The sequence below is a fragment of the Necator americanus genome, chromosome III (assembly GCF_031761385.1).
Source record: "Necator americanus strain Aroian chromosome III, whole genome shotgun sequence".
Taxonomy (NCBI): domain Eukaryota; kingdom Metazoa; phylum Nematoda; class Chromadorea; order Rhabditida; family Ancylostomatidae; genus Necator; species Necator americanus.
Genome location: NC_087373.1, coordinates 28,580,142 through 28,597,271, shown reverse-complemented (window position 1 = coordinate 28,597,271; position 17,130 = coordinate 28,580,142). Strand labels below are relative to the sequence as shown.

The window sequence follows — 17,130 nt, the reverse complement described above, 5'->3', positions numbered from 1 at the left end:
CCAATTCCTAGCATTGTGAACGTTCGTAGTGGCGCCCGAAACCGCCACCGCTAATTCTGCTACAGTCGGATCAAGACGACATCAACTTCACTGCAGTTGCGTAGGCGGCACGGTAAAGCCAACGCTTGGAATCGAGTTGGGACCATCGCTAACTGCAACAGTAAGTGGCTAAGGCAGCAAGAGTCCTACCCCGATCCTAACAGCTACCCTCCACTGCACCGGTTCGAGCGCAATAACAACGAGCTTCAGGTCTATTTGACCCGACTATACTAGTCTCAAATTCTAAACCTTACCAATTCCTAACATAGTGAACATTATTGATGGTGGCGAACCACCAGCAGGAAAAATAGGAAAGAATTAATTTGTCCACGGCGTGTACTCCGTAGTGTGAAGTTATATAGTTAGTTAGTAGTTATACAGTATGAAGTTCAGCAATGACGGTGGTTGTTAGCGCACCACATTCTGAGAGAATTTAATGTAGATAATTCGGTACTCGGGCGGGTGTGGCGCAGTCGGTTAGAGGTCCGTTGTAGCCACACGGTCGAGGGTTGGAAACCGCCCTGGTGCAAACCAAGCCTTTCATCCCCTCGGGGTCGATAAATTGGTACCAAACTTGTCTGGGAGGATAAAAACACCGACTTGATCATCGGCTGGCCCCCGCAAGTCATTGTATAGGCCAACACGCGTTCCAAAACCTCAATGATTACGAATTCCAGTAAAACGCGTTGGCGCATCCCGAGTGGATTGATACGCCAGTGACTTTATCCTTTTTATCCTTTTAATTCGGTACTCCACTTTTCTACCCATTCATTTCCCCAATACATACCTTGCACGACCTTCTGTAGTACAAACTAGACTAGTTCGAACACCTTCTTTTCCTTTGGAGAGATCTGCAGTATTAAGTCAATCGGAAAATTATCACTAACGTGAAGTTTGCAGCTTCAAGAAATATACATCTTTTTCAAAACGTATCCTTTAATTGTCATTAAAATGTGCAAATGTTGGAAGCGTTAGAGGAAGTTCTTCCGTTCTTTCCTTGAATCGTTCCTACTTTTAGGCGCGTTCTTACTTGCTAGGACTGCGACCTCTCGTACTATCACAGTTTTTTTCAAACAAATTAGAGGAATTCCATATTACTTGTCACTCTTACCTTTCGAATTACGTTGATATTTCAAATTAAGTATTGATTAATCTTAGCCTTATGAATTTTTTTAGTTAACAAGTTGTAGTTCTGCCCATTTTTGTCAAGATTTGAACCACCTTATTAGTGCGTTTTTGAAGTGCGAACCAGTGATTGTTTAACAGTTTTAGTCGCGAGGTATCTCTTTGTTTTATCCTAAAAATGAAGAAAAAGAGAAATGTTTGCTGTCGAGCTAGCAACCTCCGTTCTGCGTTCCGTTGTTGAGCGTCTGTGTTGTCTTCGTTGCGGGGCGCTCACGTAACGTGGCGAGATTGAAGCAGCAACAGGGTGTCCCACAGCGAGGGCACCCGCAGACGCTTGAGAATGAAACGCAGCATCATTGTAGGTCAGGTGTTTCTGACCTGACTGAATGCTTATCTCATCTTTACATCTTGGGGCTGTTAAAGGCTGCTTAGAGCCTGTTACCTTTGCTCGGTATTTCTCATTTTACGTTACTTATCCCGGAAAAGCGGTAACTATTTCTACAAAGCATCGGTAGTTGCGCCACTTTATTGATGCAAGAGTGAGTCTATAATAAATCCTATCGATAATTCAAATTAATAATTCCGTCATTTTTCTTTTTGTTTTAACCTTTTATTCTAATCATTTCGAACGCGACTGGACAAAACGTCTTCACTCTTTTATGTTTTCGAATTTTCTATTGTGTCTCGCATTTATTTCATGTTTTGTCTCAAACTATAGTTGCTTTCAATAGTTCTTTGTTTAAACTCTCCCTCCTCTGCTTCAGTCATGCTAGGCACGGAGTTCATTCGAGTCACAGCCCGTGTGCGGCCCTCTGCTTCAAGAATCCCTCAGGAAAGGATACTGAGTGTTTCGGACACGAGGAACTTGTGGTGCGCTTCTTATACAAAATTTCCGTGGAATTGATATTATGTTTTTATTGTTGATTGATACTTTTGTTTCTTTCAAAATCTTACGAACCTTTCCGCGTTATTCAAGCTCACAAATTATTCTGTAGATATTATTCTATAGAGACGAAAACATAAGGGCGACAGTAGCAGTTGGGTTCTGAGCTCATTTACTTTGGACACTCGACTTCTCTCATTCAAAGGCATCACTCCACGAATCTGAAGTGTTACAGATTTCAGGTGGAGTATTCGTATACGGATGGGAGACCATGGAGAGGGGGGTGATTCCGTTCATTTCTTCCTAATTGCCGCCGTACAAGGCTGGTGCGCTCCAGTCAAACTCCCTGTAGAAAATAGTGCGCCACTACGCCTGAAGCTGTATCTTCCGGGCCGTTTTTTACGGCAATTAGGAATAAATGGACGGAATCACCCCCCTCTCCATAGTCTCCCATCCCGTATACGAATACTCCACCTGGAATCTGCACCACCTCAGATTCGTGGGGTGATGCCTTTAACCTGAGCATTTCATCTACAGGCAAAAACAAAAGTCACAAAAAAAAAGAAAGTACGCAAGGTGCGAGAATTTTTCTTTTTTTTTCATTGTACTGAAGGAAAGGTGAAAAGATAGGCTCTCAGGTGATATAGAACAATCTGGTTTTTTTTTCCACAGTGGAAAGGTAGCTGGGGAGGAGGGGGACAACAAAAAACAACACTGGTCTAGTCGAGCTTTCGTTTTGAGAGCAAAAACATTCACAGAACACGAAAACTGTTCTTAAGTGAGAAATGGGTCTCCCATTTGAGAAGGCGATAGTTCATTATTCGATCACTGAAATTTAATAGCTACGTCAGTCGGGGTCCTAAAACTTAACCATTAGACTTACAAGAACTACGACATGGAGAGCTAAGCTATTAAGAGAAAAAAAGAAAATAGAGATGGAACTAATAATGCCTCAACGTTACCAAACTCTCTAAATAGACCTACTGAAAGTTAATTGCTAAGTCATATCATGTAGTGTTTTCAAAGATAGCAAAAGAACCGAAATGAGAGGCGGGTATTATGTAAGTCGCATTTGATAGTTAAAAACTTTTCTTGTGCTCTGGGGACGATTTTTTTTCCTCTGTGTGCACTTTGTTTACATTTCCAGAACGCTCCAACTACCATTGTTCTGTGAAAAAAAAAACAGATTGTTATGTATCTTAGAAAGTCATAGAAAGTTTCCGTACTTTCCGTGCTTTCTTTTTTTTTTGTGACTTCAAATGTTTTGCAGTAGATGAAGTGCTCAAGTTAAGTTAAAAGTTACTTAGACAAATCATCAAAGTGAGCTCAGAGTCCCGCTCCTACTATCACAGCTATGTCTTCGCCTTCTTAAAAGAATTTGTTCAGTTCGAGTACAGTTCGATTCGAGCAGTGTTAACTGCCCTCCCCTCCTCGAACTACTTTAGTACCTTTTTATTTTTATGATCGAGAAGATCGATCTCATAGATGCGATAGTCGGAGCCGGTTTTCCAACCCCTTCACTTTTGGACGGTAGGTGGAGGAACCTCCTTCACTTCTGGGCGATAGACGAAAAGACCCCCTTCACTTTTGTACGGTTGGCGAAGGGACCCCCTTCACTTGAACTGCACCCCATGAGCTAGACCCCCTTCACCTGAGGAGGGTCCGTCTCCTCCCTATCACACCTATGATCAATCTTCTCGGTGTTGGGGTCTCTATGGGCAAATATAGAGTGAGAGGTGTGAGCACGAGTATGAGCGTGGCTTCGCTTAATTCCCCCTATCCGTTCTGAAAAATGACGTGAGAACTATATCTGTTCCTACAAGGTATGTTAGAAAGCGCCACCATTGTACGCGAGCAAGTTTCTCACCTCACCTGTCTATTTCTTTATTTTACTTGAATGGACTGCTAAGGAGACTTCACTGCCGTACCCCGTAGGAAGTAAGGGTGCTTTTCAGGACGACTAAGTGGAAACGACTGGAGCCACGATCATACACGTAATCTACACCTCCGAACTCTATATTGGCCCACAGAGACTCCAACATCTTCAGTTTAGTGATAATGATGCCTTTAAGTGATTTTTCTTTTCGGGTTAATCTGTGAACCGCGGATACTCACCACTATACTACCTAGGGAGCAGATGTAGCGGAGTCGGTTAGAGGTTCCGCAGCTTGAACGATCGATCAGAGGTTCGAATCCGACCTACTGCTCACCAAGCCTTTCATCCCTCCGGGGTCGATAAATTGGTACCAGACTTGTCTGGGAGGATAAAAACTTTGAATTGACATATCGGCTAGCCCCCGCAAGTCATTGTAGAGGCCAGTTACACGTTCGCTAACCTCAAACGATTCTGAATTGAAGTGAACGTCGTGGCGCATCCCAAGCGGATTGATTAATCCAGACACTTTATCCACTTTAATATGTGAGAGTGAGGGAGTGCTCATGAACTACGTCTCGGATGTTAATTTCCGATGGAGAGCTATTCTGAAAAATTTGACGAACAAAGAGGAACCCCTCTTCATTAACGACCTCCTTTTCATGGACAAAAGAGAATAGGGAGTTTTTCCTTCACTTCTTCGTAAAAGTTCTTCTCCACCCAACTGATCCTATTAGAAAACATAATTGTTGCTGTCTGTTATTCCTTTGGTTAATTTTCTTACTATTTCTGCTTAGGGATAGAACGCGGCATTTTCAGTTTCAATCCGAAAAATCCCAAAAACTTCACATTTGATGTAGTTTTCGGAGAAGATGCAAATCAGGTGCTCTCTTTATGCTATTGATCGTTTCTGCTAAATTGATTTTTTGTAAAGTTTTTTTTTTCTTACAGGAGAAAGTGTTTGAAGACCTTGCTAGTCGGATAATAGATGGCTGTGTAGATGGGTACAACGGCACAATTTTTGCATATGGTATGTTACTGAAGTTGTTATACTTGATGATCGTTCACTATTTTCAAACTGCATATAAGTAGTGCATGTTTAAGGCCAAACTGGGTCTGGAAAGACCCATACGATGTTAGGACCACATCATGTCGAAAATTTCTTGTTGGATTCAGAACAGCGTGGGCTTATTCCACGCGCATGCGAAGCATTGTTCACCAAGCTTTGTACCCGAGCTGCTGAAGTAACTAGTTTTTTCATATTTTTTTAAATGTTCGAAACACTGTGATCTCGAATGCATGAAGGATTAACGTGATGTATAGTCTTGAGCAAGAAGAATTATCTAAGAATTAACCATAAAAATAAAACTGTTGGTTTAATTTCGTCGATAAGGTGAAGATTGCAGTTAACACTGATGATGTGAATCTTCTTACCTTTTGTATTTTGCGGGTTCTAAGTTGAAAAGTTCAGAAAGGAAGTATGCTTCAGCTCCTTCTTCGATTATGCAACTCGGGAACAAATTTGATTTGCGCGTAGCTGTGAGAGATTTAAAGGCTGCGTATCACCATTTTGGCGTGGTGCGGTAAACACAATAAAAGCCTGGATTTCGGGCTGTGCATTACGGTAGCCAACCTGGTCCCACTCATCTTTTCTTAATCGTCGTAAAAAAGGCATGGGAAGGGTATTTGTTCCCACGAGATACGTTAAAATACATCTCCTTGTACACCCTCCGGTACCCTCAGCAGCCTGTTCATTGGTTTTACTTCAATAGGCCGGTGAGGAGATACTATTTATCTTGGACTATTCGCTCGTGAACGTGGCCTGTTGCGGCTGATTTCGTAGAGAAGAACGGCGTCTTCCGCGCCTTTTCTTACGGCTGCTAGGATGAAGTGAATGGAACCTGGCTGGTTTCCGTAATCTTCAACCCGAACTCGAACACTGGACTTTCGCTGACCACATCAAAATCGTGATATGTTCGCTGCGAGTCGCTCGTTGGGAACTTGCTTTGATCAACTGGAATACATTGATTCGTTTTATTTCGGCGTTAATCTGCTTGTGATGGACGGGTTATATAGAGCGTGAAAGAATTTTTTGAGGGCTATTTACGTCGCAGCCTCAGTTTGTGGGCGATCTTGCGGGTCTAGGTAATCGTGAAACTGTTCCAAAGTATGTTTTTCCTTTTAAAAAATGCTCATTGTAAATGATGTAATTGTTGCATGCTGTAATGAATTCGTTTCCAGAAAGGCGAAAATTTCAAATATGGAGTATCATGTAAATTTGTCGAGCTTTACAATGAAGAGTTTTATGATCTGCTTGGAAATTCTCAGCAGAAATTATCAATCCGCAGTGATTCGACGGTGAATTTTCTTCGTTGTTGCTAGCGACAAAATATTTTTACTTTATTTATCTTTTATCTCAGATTGTACAACTCCTTGGGGTTTCTGAGCATTCTGTACAGTCCAGTTTTGATATGATGAGGGTAAGTTTTGTGGTCTTAGTAAATTCTGTAGGTTAAGAGTGCGAGTTTAGATACTTGAAGTTGGTTGGGATGCTCGTCGCACGGCAGAAACAGCTATGAATCGTGAATCATCGCGGTCTCATGCGATTTTCATCGTTGAGGCGGGCCATCAGTTTCATTTTTCAACGATATTTTATTGTTTTTTTAAGGGTTATCGTCCGTTATGGACATTTTTCACTTATTCCATTTCAGGTCAAGACAGAAGAACTCATCAATACCATCGTCAACAAAAAATGTGCAACTTTGAATCTTGTAGACCTGGCGGGGTCAGAACGTCAGACTCAAGCGAAAACGGTTGGAAATCGTTTCAAAGAAGCGATTAACATCAATTTGGTGCGGATTTGTGTTTTTTTCTTCTGCAAGTTCCTGAGTTTTATTCACTAACAGCTGATGTTTTAGTCCTTAACAGTTCTTGGACGTGTGATTCGAACACTATCTTCTGCTAACAAAGGTGATGGGCATGTACCATATCGAGACTCTAAACTGACCCATATTCTACGAGATTCGCTTGGAGGCAACAGCAGGACAGCGGTCATAGTAAATTTGCATCCGGACAAAGGGTACGTAATTTTTATCCCGTAATTGTCTTTCAGTTGTTGGGTTTAAAGTAGTGAACTTATATTAGATATTACTCGGAGACACTTTCAACGCTGCAGTTTGCGTCCCATTGTCGTAAAATTGAAAATAAAGTACACGCAAACGAGGATCTGTCTGGCGACACGGTAATGGCGTACAAGAGCGAAATTAATCGGCTAAAAGATGAGCTGCTAGCAATTGAAGGAAGAGTGCGCTCAGGTTTGTTACAACGTTTTTCATAAATGGTGAAATTCCATATTTTCAAAGCTCACTTTCAATCTCTCTTACCTTTGATTGCTGCCTTGCTATGATGCATCTCAATTCAAAGACATTGAATAAGAATTTCATTATGATGCCAATTAAATGGAAGGGTTTGATTTTTCAACCGGCAAATATGAAAATGTTGTTAACACGTAGTATTTTTTTGACTATTTTGGTTAGTGGCGCAGTCAGTAGGAGGTTTGACTGCGGCAGCACGGTTGGTTATTCGAAGCCGCCCTGGAGATAAGCAATCCTATATCGATAAATTACCACCAAACTTGTCTAAAACATTGACTTGACACATTGGCTTGCACTTGCAAGTTACTGTAAGGCTGCATACGCGTTCATATATTCAAAACGATTATGAATTGAAGACCGGGCCCGACTATCACATGTTTGAGTCTATCCTCAGAGGAACTTTTTTGCCGCGTGGGACAATGTCCTACGATGTTGGGGGACAGCATCAAAAAATACTTTATTAGGAGTTGTCAGATATTTAGTGATATTCGTTATCTGTTTTCTGGGACATTGTTCGACGACGCAGTCGGACATTCGCAGCGCAAAAAAAAAGAATGCGCAAAATTATATGCGGCGGATAAGCAAAGTGCCACTTGCTCGTCAGTCTGTTAAGTGTATTAAATATTCATCCAAACATAATAACCAATGAATGTAGAACGTGCAAAATCTGAAGCGTCCCTAGAAGGTAGAACATTTGAAGGTTTATATCTGAGTCTATAAATAGCAACGTTTCAGTCTTCTTTCCTTAGATCTGAAGACTTTGGTCAACAGATGAGATTGGAATATATGAGATCTTCAGTTTTTCGGCAAATAAGTTTTTCAAGTAAACTGCGAGGGAAATCCGGTTGCTACATAATGGCATCAGCTCTCGGCAGTCAATACCACTTTACAAACTTTGTCAACTACAAAAGGATGTAGTCAGAGGGAAGTTTGTCAACGTGACTTGTCAACTCGTTTTTAGAGCTGGAAGCTAAAATAGCCTTAGTTGAAGACGAACTCAAGCAGTGGAAAGAGCTGGCTATTGCTCGTGAGAAGAAACTTGTTGAAACACAGCTTCAACGTGATGTTTTTGCTGCGCAAATACCCTGCAGGCCAGCTAGTGAAGGAGATGCCAAGGTAACAGATAATTTAAAGCATATCTCGGAAAAGTATGACTTTTCCAGCCACAAGACGAACTATTGCGCGAGATGACGGCGAAGCTGAACGACAGGATAGATTCAATTGAGACCTTCGAAGCATTGACTCGTGTTCAGTTGGAAAATGACCTGTCTAACGTGAGTCCAGATTGTTGCAGCAGCACTGTTCCAAATAAATAACGAGTTGTTTTAAAACAGTGCAAATAGAAGCGTCCGCTTCTGAACTCCCCTTACAGTAGTGAACAATAATGGCAGCATGAAAAACTAGCATTCTTGTACTATCTATATGTTAATTTTGAACATCACTTCTTCTGACTACTTCTTCAGCATTAATTCGCTCATCTAGATGCAATAGGGCAAAACCATCTCAATGTCCGAAGTTTCTGCTTCTTTTCTCTTCTATTCTCGATTAAGTATAGGCACTCCGTGAACTCGATCAAATGAAAGCTCGCTATGAAAGTACTGAAGCGGCCAGAAAAGCTTTAAACGAGAAATACGGTAACGTTTTGGAAGGATACGATGAGACACTAGGATCACCTCTTCGCAGATTGAATTTGAGTACAACACCTGTGAGTGTTTTATTTTATTTGTGCCCTTCTTAATCCAAGGGAAAGTGCAATACGCAAGCGTTTAGTCTCGTACTCCGATGGACAGTTTGAAGCTGACGGCTCGAAAAAGAAAGGAACGACGACAAACTTTATTTACGCAGAAAAATCCGTCAGACCGGAAATCACGAGCGTTTAAGCCGGTGCTCTTCGACGATAGTGTAGTTGAAGATGTTCCCTCTCAAGGAGTTAGTTAGTCATTTAAACGTTATTAAATTTGGTAAATTCTGTTATCGTTATTCCCAACAAAATTTGCCAAGCTCCATAACATGTAGGCACTTCTTGGTATTTGGCTAGAAACAATTTTTTTTGAGAGTTAGGAATTCAAACAGAAAGAAACAGAAACATTATGTGCTGAGGAAATTCTTAAGTCATTAAAATGGAATGCCATAGATTACCTCTAATTAGATCTCAATCGTGGTAAGGGAACTGGCGAGAAATGCTAGAGCTGGGGTTGTAGATTGTGGGATGTGGGGTGGCTCAGCTCCCCTCTCCCTAATCGTAATAAAAAAAATGGCGTGGAAGACGGTTTCAGTTCCACCTCGCCGCATCCAAGTGCGACTGGTCGAAGATCAGTGATGTTTTCTTACTACCCTATTCAAGTGAAGTAAACGAATCTACCTGGAATGCGTACATGGAGGAGCGTTACAACGTACCTCGTAGGGACTAAAGCGGTGCCCACGCCATTTTTTACGAGGGTTAGGAAAAGATGAGAGGAACCAGATTCGTTACCATAATCTACAACACCATCTCCAGCTTTTCCCGCAGGTCCTCTCAATATGTCAATTTCGTGGTATCTTGGCTTTAAGTGGACAACACGGAGCTACTTTCGCTTGCTTTTTACAAATCGAAGTGATAAGGGCTGAAGCTGCCTGGGAGATGTGTGCTGTTTACAGAGAACATACAATAATACATGATAGATTAGGAAAAAAGAAAGACATTAGAAAGCATTTTAAAAAACAACAGTAAAAACCAGCATAAAACGTTGAAATATATAATTGATCAACGAGAGAGGTGATGGGAACAGGGTAGAAAACAGCATTGGAGAATATATTATATGTTAATCTTGTTTATTGCTGTAATTCTCAAAAAAGCAGGAAAAATGATTTTCCATCAATCCACCACAATTGGTCGACCGGTGTTTAGTCCGTTTCTGAGCCCAGAATTAACAATTGAGAAGCATTTCTAGAATCTAGAAGAAGATCGGGATATGATAGAAGAGCGCGAGTTACTACGTCTCGAAATGGATAACAACCGCCTGTCACAAATCGTCGCTGAGAAGGATTCACAAATAGAAGACCTTTGCGAAAAACAGAAAGACCAGGCCAAGGAGTGGCTCTCAGAAAAGAAAAAACTGCTTGAATCGTAAGTCTTCTCTATAACATTGGCGCTATTAGAAAGACTCAAGTCCAATGTCTCCAGAGAGTCGGTGCTAAGGACGCAAGTACAAAGCTTGGAGACGGAAAATTATGGACTTCAGGAGAAACTAGTGGATGAAAAACAGCGAAACGAACTGCTCAGCTTGAAAATTTCTACAGCCAATGATGAGGTGACAGTATTTGCTTGGTCTCTGATATAGTTTCACATGAAATTGATGAGTTATCCATTTGCTTTGCTTAGAAATGCCGCCTACAACAGGAAATTGACGTCATACGAGCAGAAAACTATGATTTGGAGGACAAAGTTCAGAGTAAGAAGACCTTTTATTCTGTTGCGTCCTTTGAGTGTACCAGCTAATTCCAGTTTTGCAAAATGAACAGGAGCAATTTGTTACTGAACTCAAAAGTGTAGCAGATTTGGTTGGTAAATTTCTGCTAAACCACAATTATCTTACCTACTTCTCAGATATTTAGGAGTCGTCTAAAGTTGAACTTGAAGAGAAACTTCGTGCTGCAAGTGAAAAAGAAATATTAGCTGAAGAACGAATGCATGAAATGGAGGAACAATATAAGTTGCAGTCGGTACGTCGTTATTAGCAAATGTAGCGCCAAAATCATTTACCAGTGCTACGTTTTCTGTTAGAATTAAAGGCTAAACTTCGACATCTGTTAGATTGTTGGTTGTAACACTGACAAACGCTAGCGTACTAGAGGGTCATAATATTCTCCTCACCAAAACGCTTATAAAGTTGGGAATCACCAAAAACTCACCTACGTTTGGTTTAAATTGACCACCACACACTCAGGCCTTCATATGACAGAGTGTTTCTGATTAGTTCCACCGAGCATTATTCTTGCAGTTGGATCTGCAGGCGAAAGCTGAGGAGTTCGAGCAGGTTACCGCTGCTCTTGCGCAAAGAAGTGCGGAACACACCAAGCTCATTCGACAAATAGAGGAGTATAAGGTGAAATAGCGAAATATTTTCTGTTCATATCCTTTCATTTTTGAAGCTGAAAAACAGAAAAAACTTGCCTTTGATGACAAATCGGATGACACCGTAGCTTTTCTAGCTTTTCTGCTGTGAAACCTTATGCGTCTAATTTGTTGTCTCTGCGCATGCTGAACAACAATGACCAAAAATAGAAATGAAATGGCGTAAAAAAAGCATTTTTTAAAGCAACATAGCAATACGGGTGTCTTACCTAAAACAAACCAGGCAGACATGTCGAAATTTCGAGCAAAGGATTCTTTCTTTTTGAAAATAAAATGAATGATGATGAAATGTAACGGGGAAGAAATGAAAGAAGATTTAAAGGTGTTTTTGAGGACTCTTATAGAGTTATTTAGGCAGTTATCCAAGCAAAAGAAGAGAAGATGGAAACAATGGAATTTGAACTTAATGTTAAAACTGAAGGAGAAACCGTTCTAACTAATCAAATCAACGAACTCAAGGTCAGATTGTTCACAGCTGTTTTATGTTTGTATTTATGATCTTTATGATTTACGACATTGAACTCTTAAGCAAAGAAATCTCACTTTTCATCAGTTGAAATGAAAAAAACATCTGGACCATTCTCGAGCAGTGGTTACTAGCGTTTTTTTTTTAATTTTATCTAAAGTGTCACATTTTCAAATTGAAATATACTTTGAAGTAATCCTTTGCTCGGATGGACGCTTCTTAGTTTAGATGAGCATTGGCCTCCTGCAGCAAACAAAAACTAAACTGGAAAAAGAAAGCAGAGATGAAATAAAACAGTTGGAAAGTCGGTAAGTATTTGATGTTTTGGTCTCAGTAATGTAGATCACTACGATGTTATTGTTTTAGGATGAAGTGCTGTGTTTTAAAATTGAAAGTTTTTTTTTGAATGAAACTTTAGAAGTTCTCAAAAACCCAGATACCATTGCAGTTGCTAGGTGCTTAGTTACTTCAGTGCAGTTGTATGAGATTCGTCTCAACCGGATCATACGAAAGGAACATTGTACGACTGTTCCCGCACATTGTTGTACGACTTGTATGACAAACAGATGGTGTGTAGAAAACGTTTGAACTTTGCGGTAATTTTGCATATTTCCAGACTCGCGGAGGAACGTAAGCGTGCAGAGAAAGAAATTGAAGCTGAACAAATTGCCCATGCGGTGACAAAAGTGAGGAATTCCGATATTTTATTACTACTCTTCAATGGCGCAACTTGATCACACTTTTCGAGTAGTTTTAAAAGGAAGTCGAATTTTCTAGGATGCGTTGCAGTCTAAAAAGAACGAACTTAATCATGTAATAGCTTCCCTACATGAGAAGAACGATGAGTGTATGGAGGTCCAGCTTCAGCTTGACATTTGTAAGGTAAACGGATTTGCTTGGCTGGATGATTTTACAACGAATCTAAGGAAAACTGAGTAACGAGGCGATTTATGCGTAGGACAATTTAAACAGTGTTGTACAGAGTAGATGGACTGTGAAAGTGTACAAGATGATATGAGATTTCTACTCAAACACTAAGATTCTTTCATATTTTAGTCAACGGTTGCTCAGAAAGAAAAAGCAATTGTGGAAGTGGAGAAGAAACGAGAAGAAGAGGTCGCTAAACTGAAAAGACGGTATGAATTTTATCGACGTGAACGTTATACTCTTATGTTAAATAAACTATGAGTGATGCTTAATGTTGCAACGAATCTTTTTTTGTTTTGTGGTACTATTTCCAATTGGGCAATCTTAATTGCACCAAATATATTAACCAAATAGTAGTGCATAGTTCTAGATTTTGGAGTTCTGGACTCATCCTATTAGGGTGTTCGGAAAGTATCTGCCGAAAATTTCGCAATTATTTCATCCTATAGTGGCCGAACATTCCACCCGTATTCGACACGTACTCCTTTACGAATTCGAATCTGGCCACCCCGCTGCTGAAGCCCATCGAAAATTAAGTCAACTATTCGGCACTGAAGCCCCTTCTGAGCGGTCTGTGCGCGCCTGATTCCACCGCTTCAAAGCCGGAAACAAGAAACTCGAAGATGAGCCTCGCTCTGGTCGACCGACGGCAATATCGTTCGACGAACTGAAGAATCTGGCGGAGCAGCATCGATATGAAGGTGTGCGGTATTTTGCTGCCAGTCTTGGAATGGTGAAAAAGCTCAGTCAGTGACTCCCACATGCATTGAGCGAAGGCAACCGGCAAAGACGCCTGGACATGCACTCAGCTGCTCTCCAGAAGCCGCAGATTCGACTGTCTGGACAGCATTGTCACTGGAGATTAAAAAAAATGGGTCCTCTACGTCAACCACACCCACGAACGTGCGTGGTGTGCTGGCGATGAAATCTCGGATCCTTTCGTGAAAGGTGAAATCCATGAGAAGAAGGTCATGCTGAGCGTCTGGTAGGGAGTTCATGGGATCTACCGTTTCGAACTGCTGCAAACTGGACAATACGGCAGTTACTGCCGAGATCTACTGCGCTCAACTGCAAAGACTGGCCGAAATAATCCGCATGGAGCACCCGAGGCTCGACAACGTTCGCCTGCTGCACGATAATGCGCGCCCTCGTATCGCGAAGAAGACTTCCCAGAAAATTCTGGAGTTCGGATGGGAAGTTCTACCGCACCCATCGTACAGCCTGGACCTGGCCCCGACCTCTTCCGATCGCTCTTCCGAGCGCTTCAGCATCACCTGGAAGAGAAGCGCTATGATGATTGTGACCACCTCGGAAATGACCTTCGGGCTTTCTTCGCCTCCATGTCGCCGGAGTTCTACGCCAAAGGAATCCGTGATCTTGTTAGACGTTGGCAAAAGGTCATCGATGTTGATGGAGATTATTTCGTCGAATAATAAAATGTTGTTAAAAAGTTGTGTTGCCTTGAAATTCTGCCGTATTTCGGCAGATACTTTCGGAACACCCTAATAGAAATCTACTGAAAGTCGGAAATTCCTCTTTCTTCACAAATTTGCAATGTTTTGTGCTTTTCCCTCTATTTTGTGCAGTTCACGATGGTGCTTCCGAGACATAAAGCTTTTTATTTTATTTGAGTTCGCCACTTAAATATTGGTCTTTTCTCACCTTCGTTTTCTGAATTTCTGCTTCTTTCAAATTTCCGAGTGAACTGTGCGGCTCTAATTCCAGACATGCCGATGAGCTGAAGAATGTACAGTCTCAGGTTGGGCTGGAGCAGAGTGCTCATGTCAAAACAAAGGTGAGCATTCAATTCTCGTTGTTCACTACTTTGGTCTCTTCATCAACTTTATAAGTTTTAAAACATTACTCTTATTAGTTCTCATGCCTATTTAAGCAGCAATTCACGGAGTTCCGGAAGACAGCTCAAGAAACATTTGAGAAGAAATTGGCAGAGCTAAGAGAGTGAGATCTAATTTGATTGAAACTCACTAAATCTGGAAAAGCGTTGAACCGTTCAGAACGTTTTCGACGAAAGAAAGGCGCATGACAACTGATATTGACGACAAGGGGGCGCGAATATTTCAATTACAAGCTGAAAAAGAGTCGTATGTTTTGCAAAACACAATACTTTTTCTTTATGGCTATCGTCAGTCTCGTGCAGGGGATTCGTTCAGATTGGTTCGTAGAAACCAAGAGCTGGAAGCTAACCAGAAGCATATTCAAGAAGAGTTGGAGAACAGAACAAAGGTTAAATCCGTAAAATTTGTTCCTTTCTTTTCTGTTATATGCTATTTTTGTTTTCAAGGAAATAGAGATCTTCCGGTCTACAAAGGAACAAGATGATCGAGCGTTAGTGGAACTTGTTGGCCATCAGAATCATAAGCAAAAGGTCGGTGATGTGTCGTCCATTGTTACCCACAATGAGCCGTGGAAGTTTTATTTGAGGGATCCTTCCATATATGCGATAGCCGGACCCTCCTCACATGAAGAGGGTAGACCCCCTTCATCTGAGGAGGGTCCGGCTCCTCCGTATCGCATATGTGAAACCTACCCCTTTCCTTAAAAAAAACACGAGAAATTTCCTTATTTTGTCTGTTTAATGTAATTTCCTTAGATAACAAATTCCTTTAAAGCTCAGCTATGTAGAGAAGATGCGATTTGAGAACTACAATTTGAAAAAACGAGTGATTGAACTTGAAGACGACGTGAAACGCTATCAGAGCATCTGTGGAAGAGTCAAAAAGGACCGAAAAGAAAGCGGTCCTGCCTCCAGGACGCGGAGCGCTCGGGGTAGTGAATGTTGAATCTATGCACAATTTTAATGTTTCACAGATATTCAGATACATTAGCGATTCTGCTATGATATATCCTATCTCGATCTCATTTGTTCATGTTCTATACGTGCTTCACTTTCATTGTACTTAATTTTGTATAATTAATTTCTTTGGCCAAGGCATGAAATCTGGTGATTGATGTAAAGTGATGATTAAACTGTGTAAATTTTAAGATTTTCTTATTACCCTTTAAATTTTGTTTAATAGGAGGTTCTAAGATTGGGTTTTTGCGTGCTCGTACATCTACCACAAATTCGAAATGTATGCGCATGTGTATCGCAGATTCTATTACTTCATTCTTTTCATTGAAGTAAACTACCTATATCTATGGAGAGGTGTCTCAGCGTTTAGATTTGAAATCGAAAGCCTGCGTTTGTAACATGTGTTCGCACACTCCTATGTCGAGATGTAGCAGCTGACAACTGACATACATCAGGTGTTGTCAGAGGCAGTCCGCCCACGAAACAGTGGTCTCGCCTCCTCGGCTATGCCATCCAGCTGGCGTGAGCCCCTCTTTCCCTCTCCCCACTTTTGATATGTTATATATATATATATATATATATATATATATATATATATATATATATATAGTAATAAACATAATATACGTTTGAACTCCCCCTAACACATCAAGAATAGGATGGATCCCCTATGACTTGACATAGATGTCCCGGGTGGATTCTAAAAAAATATTAGAACTTTTCTAAATGGGAACAAATTTCTCTTCTCAATTACCCTATTCATTCTTCCATCTATTGTACCCCTTCGCGACACTACAACGAACGACACATGAGTATTTTTTTAATCCCTTTATTATTAGCATAGCATGTTGTCAAAAAAAAACAAGAAAAGAAAGATACCCTAGGAAAACATGCAGTAAAACACTCCATGCGGACAAGTTCCCTAATCTAGCGTTTTTTTTTTTTTAAGTAGCACTTTTAATTGCTGTCGCGAACACTAGCAACATTAGATTGATATGCTCCTTTCACCGAAGTAAATGTTTTATATTTTGAGTAAATTTATTCGCTCTTTACTGCGCTAAGTTATCACATTATTTGTTTATTCCTGTTTTTGCACAACTCATAGTGCTACAACATATAACTGGTCACATGTTTTACACTGTAATCCCAGATGTACATGTTAGTATCTGCACTATATTTGTTTTGTGTTTCTTCCAAATTCTTACTCCTAATGTCATGCATATAACCTATTACTATCATTATTATGTCTTCAAACTGTAAGCCCAAGTTTATATGTTAGTTTAGGTAATATGTGCGCGAAAATAGATAGTATAGCATTTCAATTGTTTCTAGATGGCAGTTTATTAATTGTTATCTGTTTTATTTGTTCCAATTTCTACATAGCTTATATTTTCCTTTCTGGACGTGTTCGCAAAAGGCCGGCCAGTCAAAATACGGTACCTACATGCATGTATATATATATATATATATATATATATATATATATATATATATATGCGGATTTTATATAGCGTTCA

The 17,130-nt window shown here is 40.6% G+C and overlaps 1 protein-coding gene across 2 annotated transcripts; it reads left to right on the top strand.

Annotated features, from left to right (window-relative positions):
* Nucleotides 1–1,695: 1,695 nt before the first annotated feature.
* On the top strand, nt 1,696–15,602 carry RB195_011254 (uncharacterized protein; the record flags this gene model as incomplete). 2 transcript variants are annotated; one of them, XM_064192593.1, is made up of 33 exons in its annotated part: nt 1,696–1,703; nt 1,929–1,944; nt 1,997–2,034; nt 4,740–4,803; nt 4,872–4,950; nt 5,025–5,164; nt 6,162–6,278; nt 6,341–6,400; nt 6,451–6,540; nt 6,632–6,772; nt 6,839–6,999; nt 7,065–7,234; nt 8,256–8,410; nt 8,458–8,568; nt 8,850–8,999; nt 9,065–9,223; nt 10,225–10,400; nt 10,458–10,584; nt 10,656–10,725; nt 10,779–10,834; nt 10,889–10,996; nt 11,275–11,379; nt 11,763–11,867; nt 12,103–12,182; nt 12,491–12,560; nt 12,652–12,756; nt 12,931–13,010; nt 14,527–14,596; nt 14,693–14,760; nt 14,817–14,903; nt 14,973–15,045; nt 15,104–15,187; nt 15,432–15,602. In XM_064192593.1, 33 exons carry the CDS (start codon nt 1,696–1,698, stop codon nt 15,600–15,602), a joined length of 3,294 nt encoding a protein of 1,097 aa, XP_064050175.1. The 2 variants fall into 2 exon arrangements, with proteins under 2 accessions (XP_064050175.1, XP_064050176.1); XM_064192592.1 differs by lacking the exon at nt 1,696–1,703 and having other exon boundaries at nt 1,931–2,034.
* Between the last annotated feature and the right edge of the window lie 1,528 nt (nt 15,603–17,130).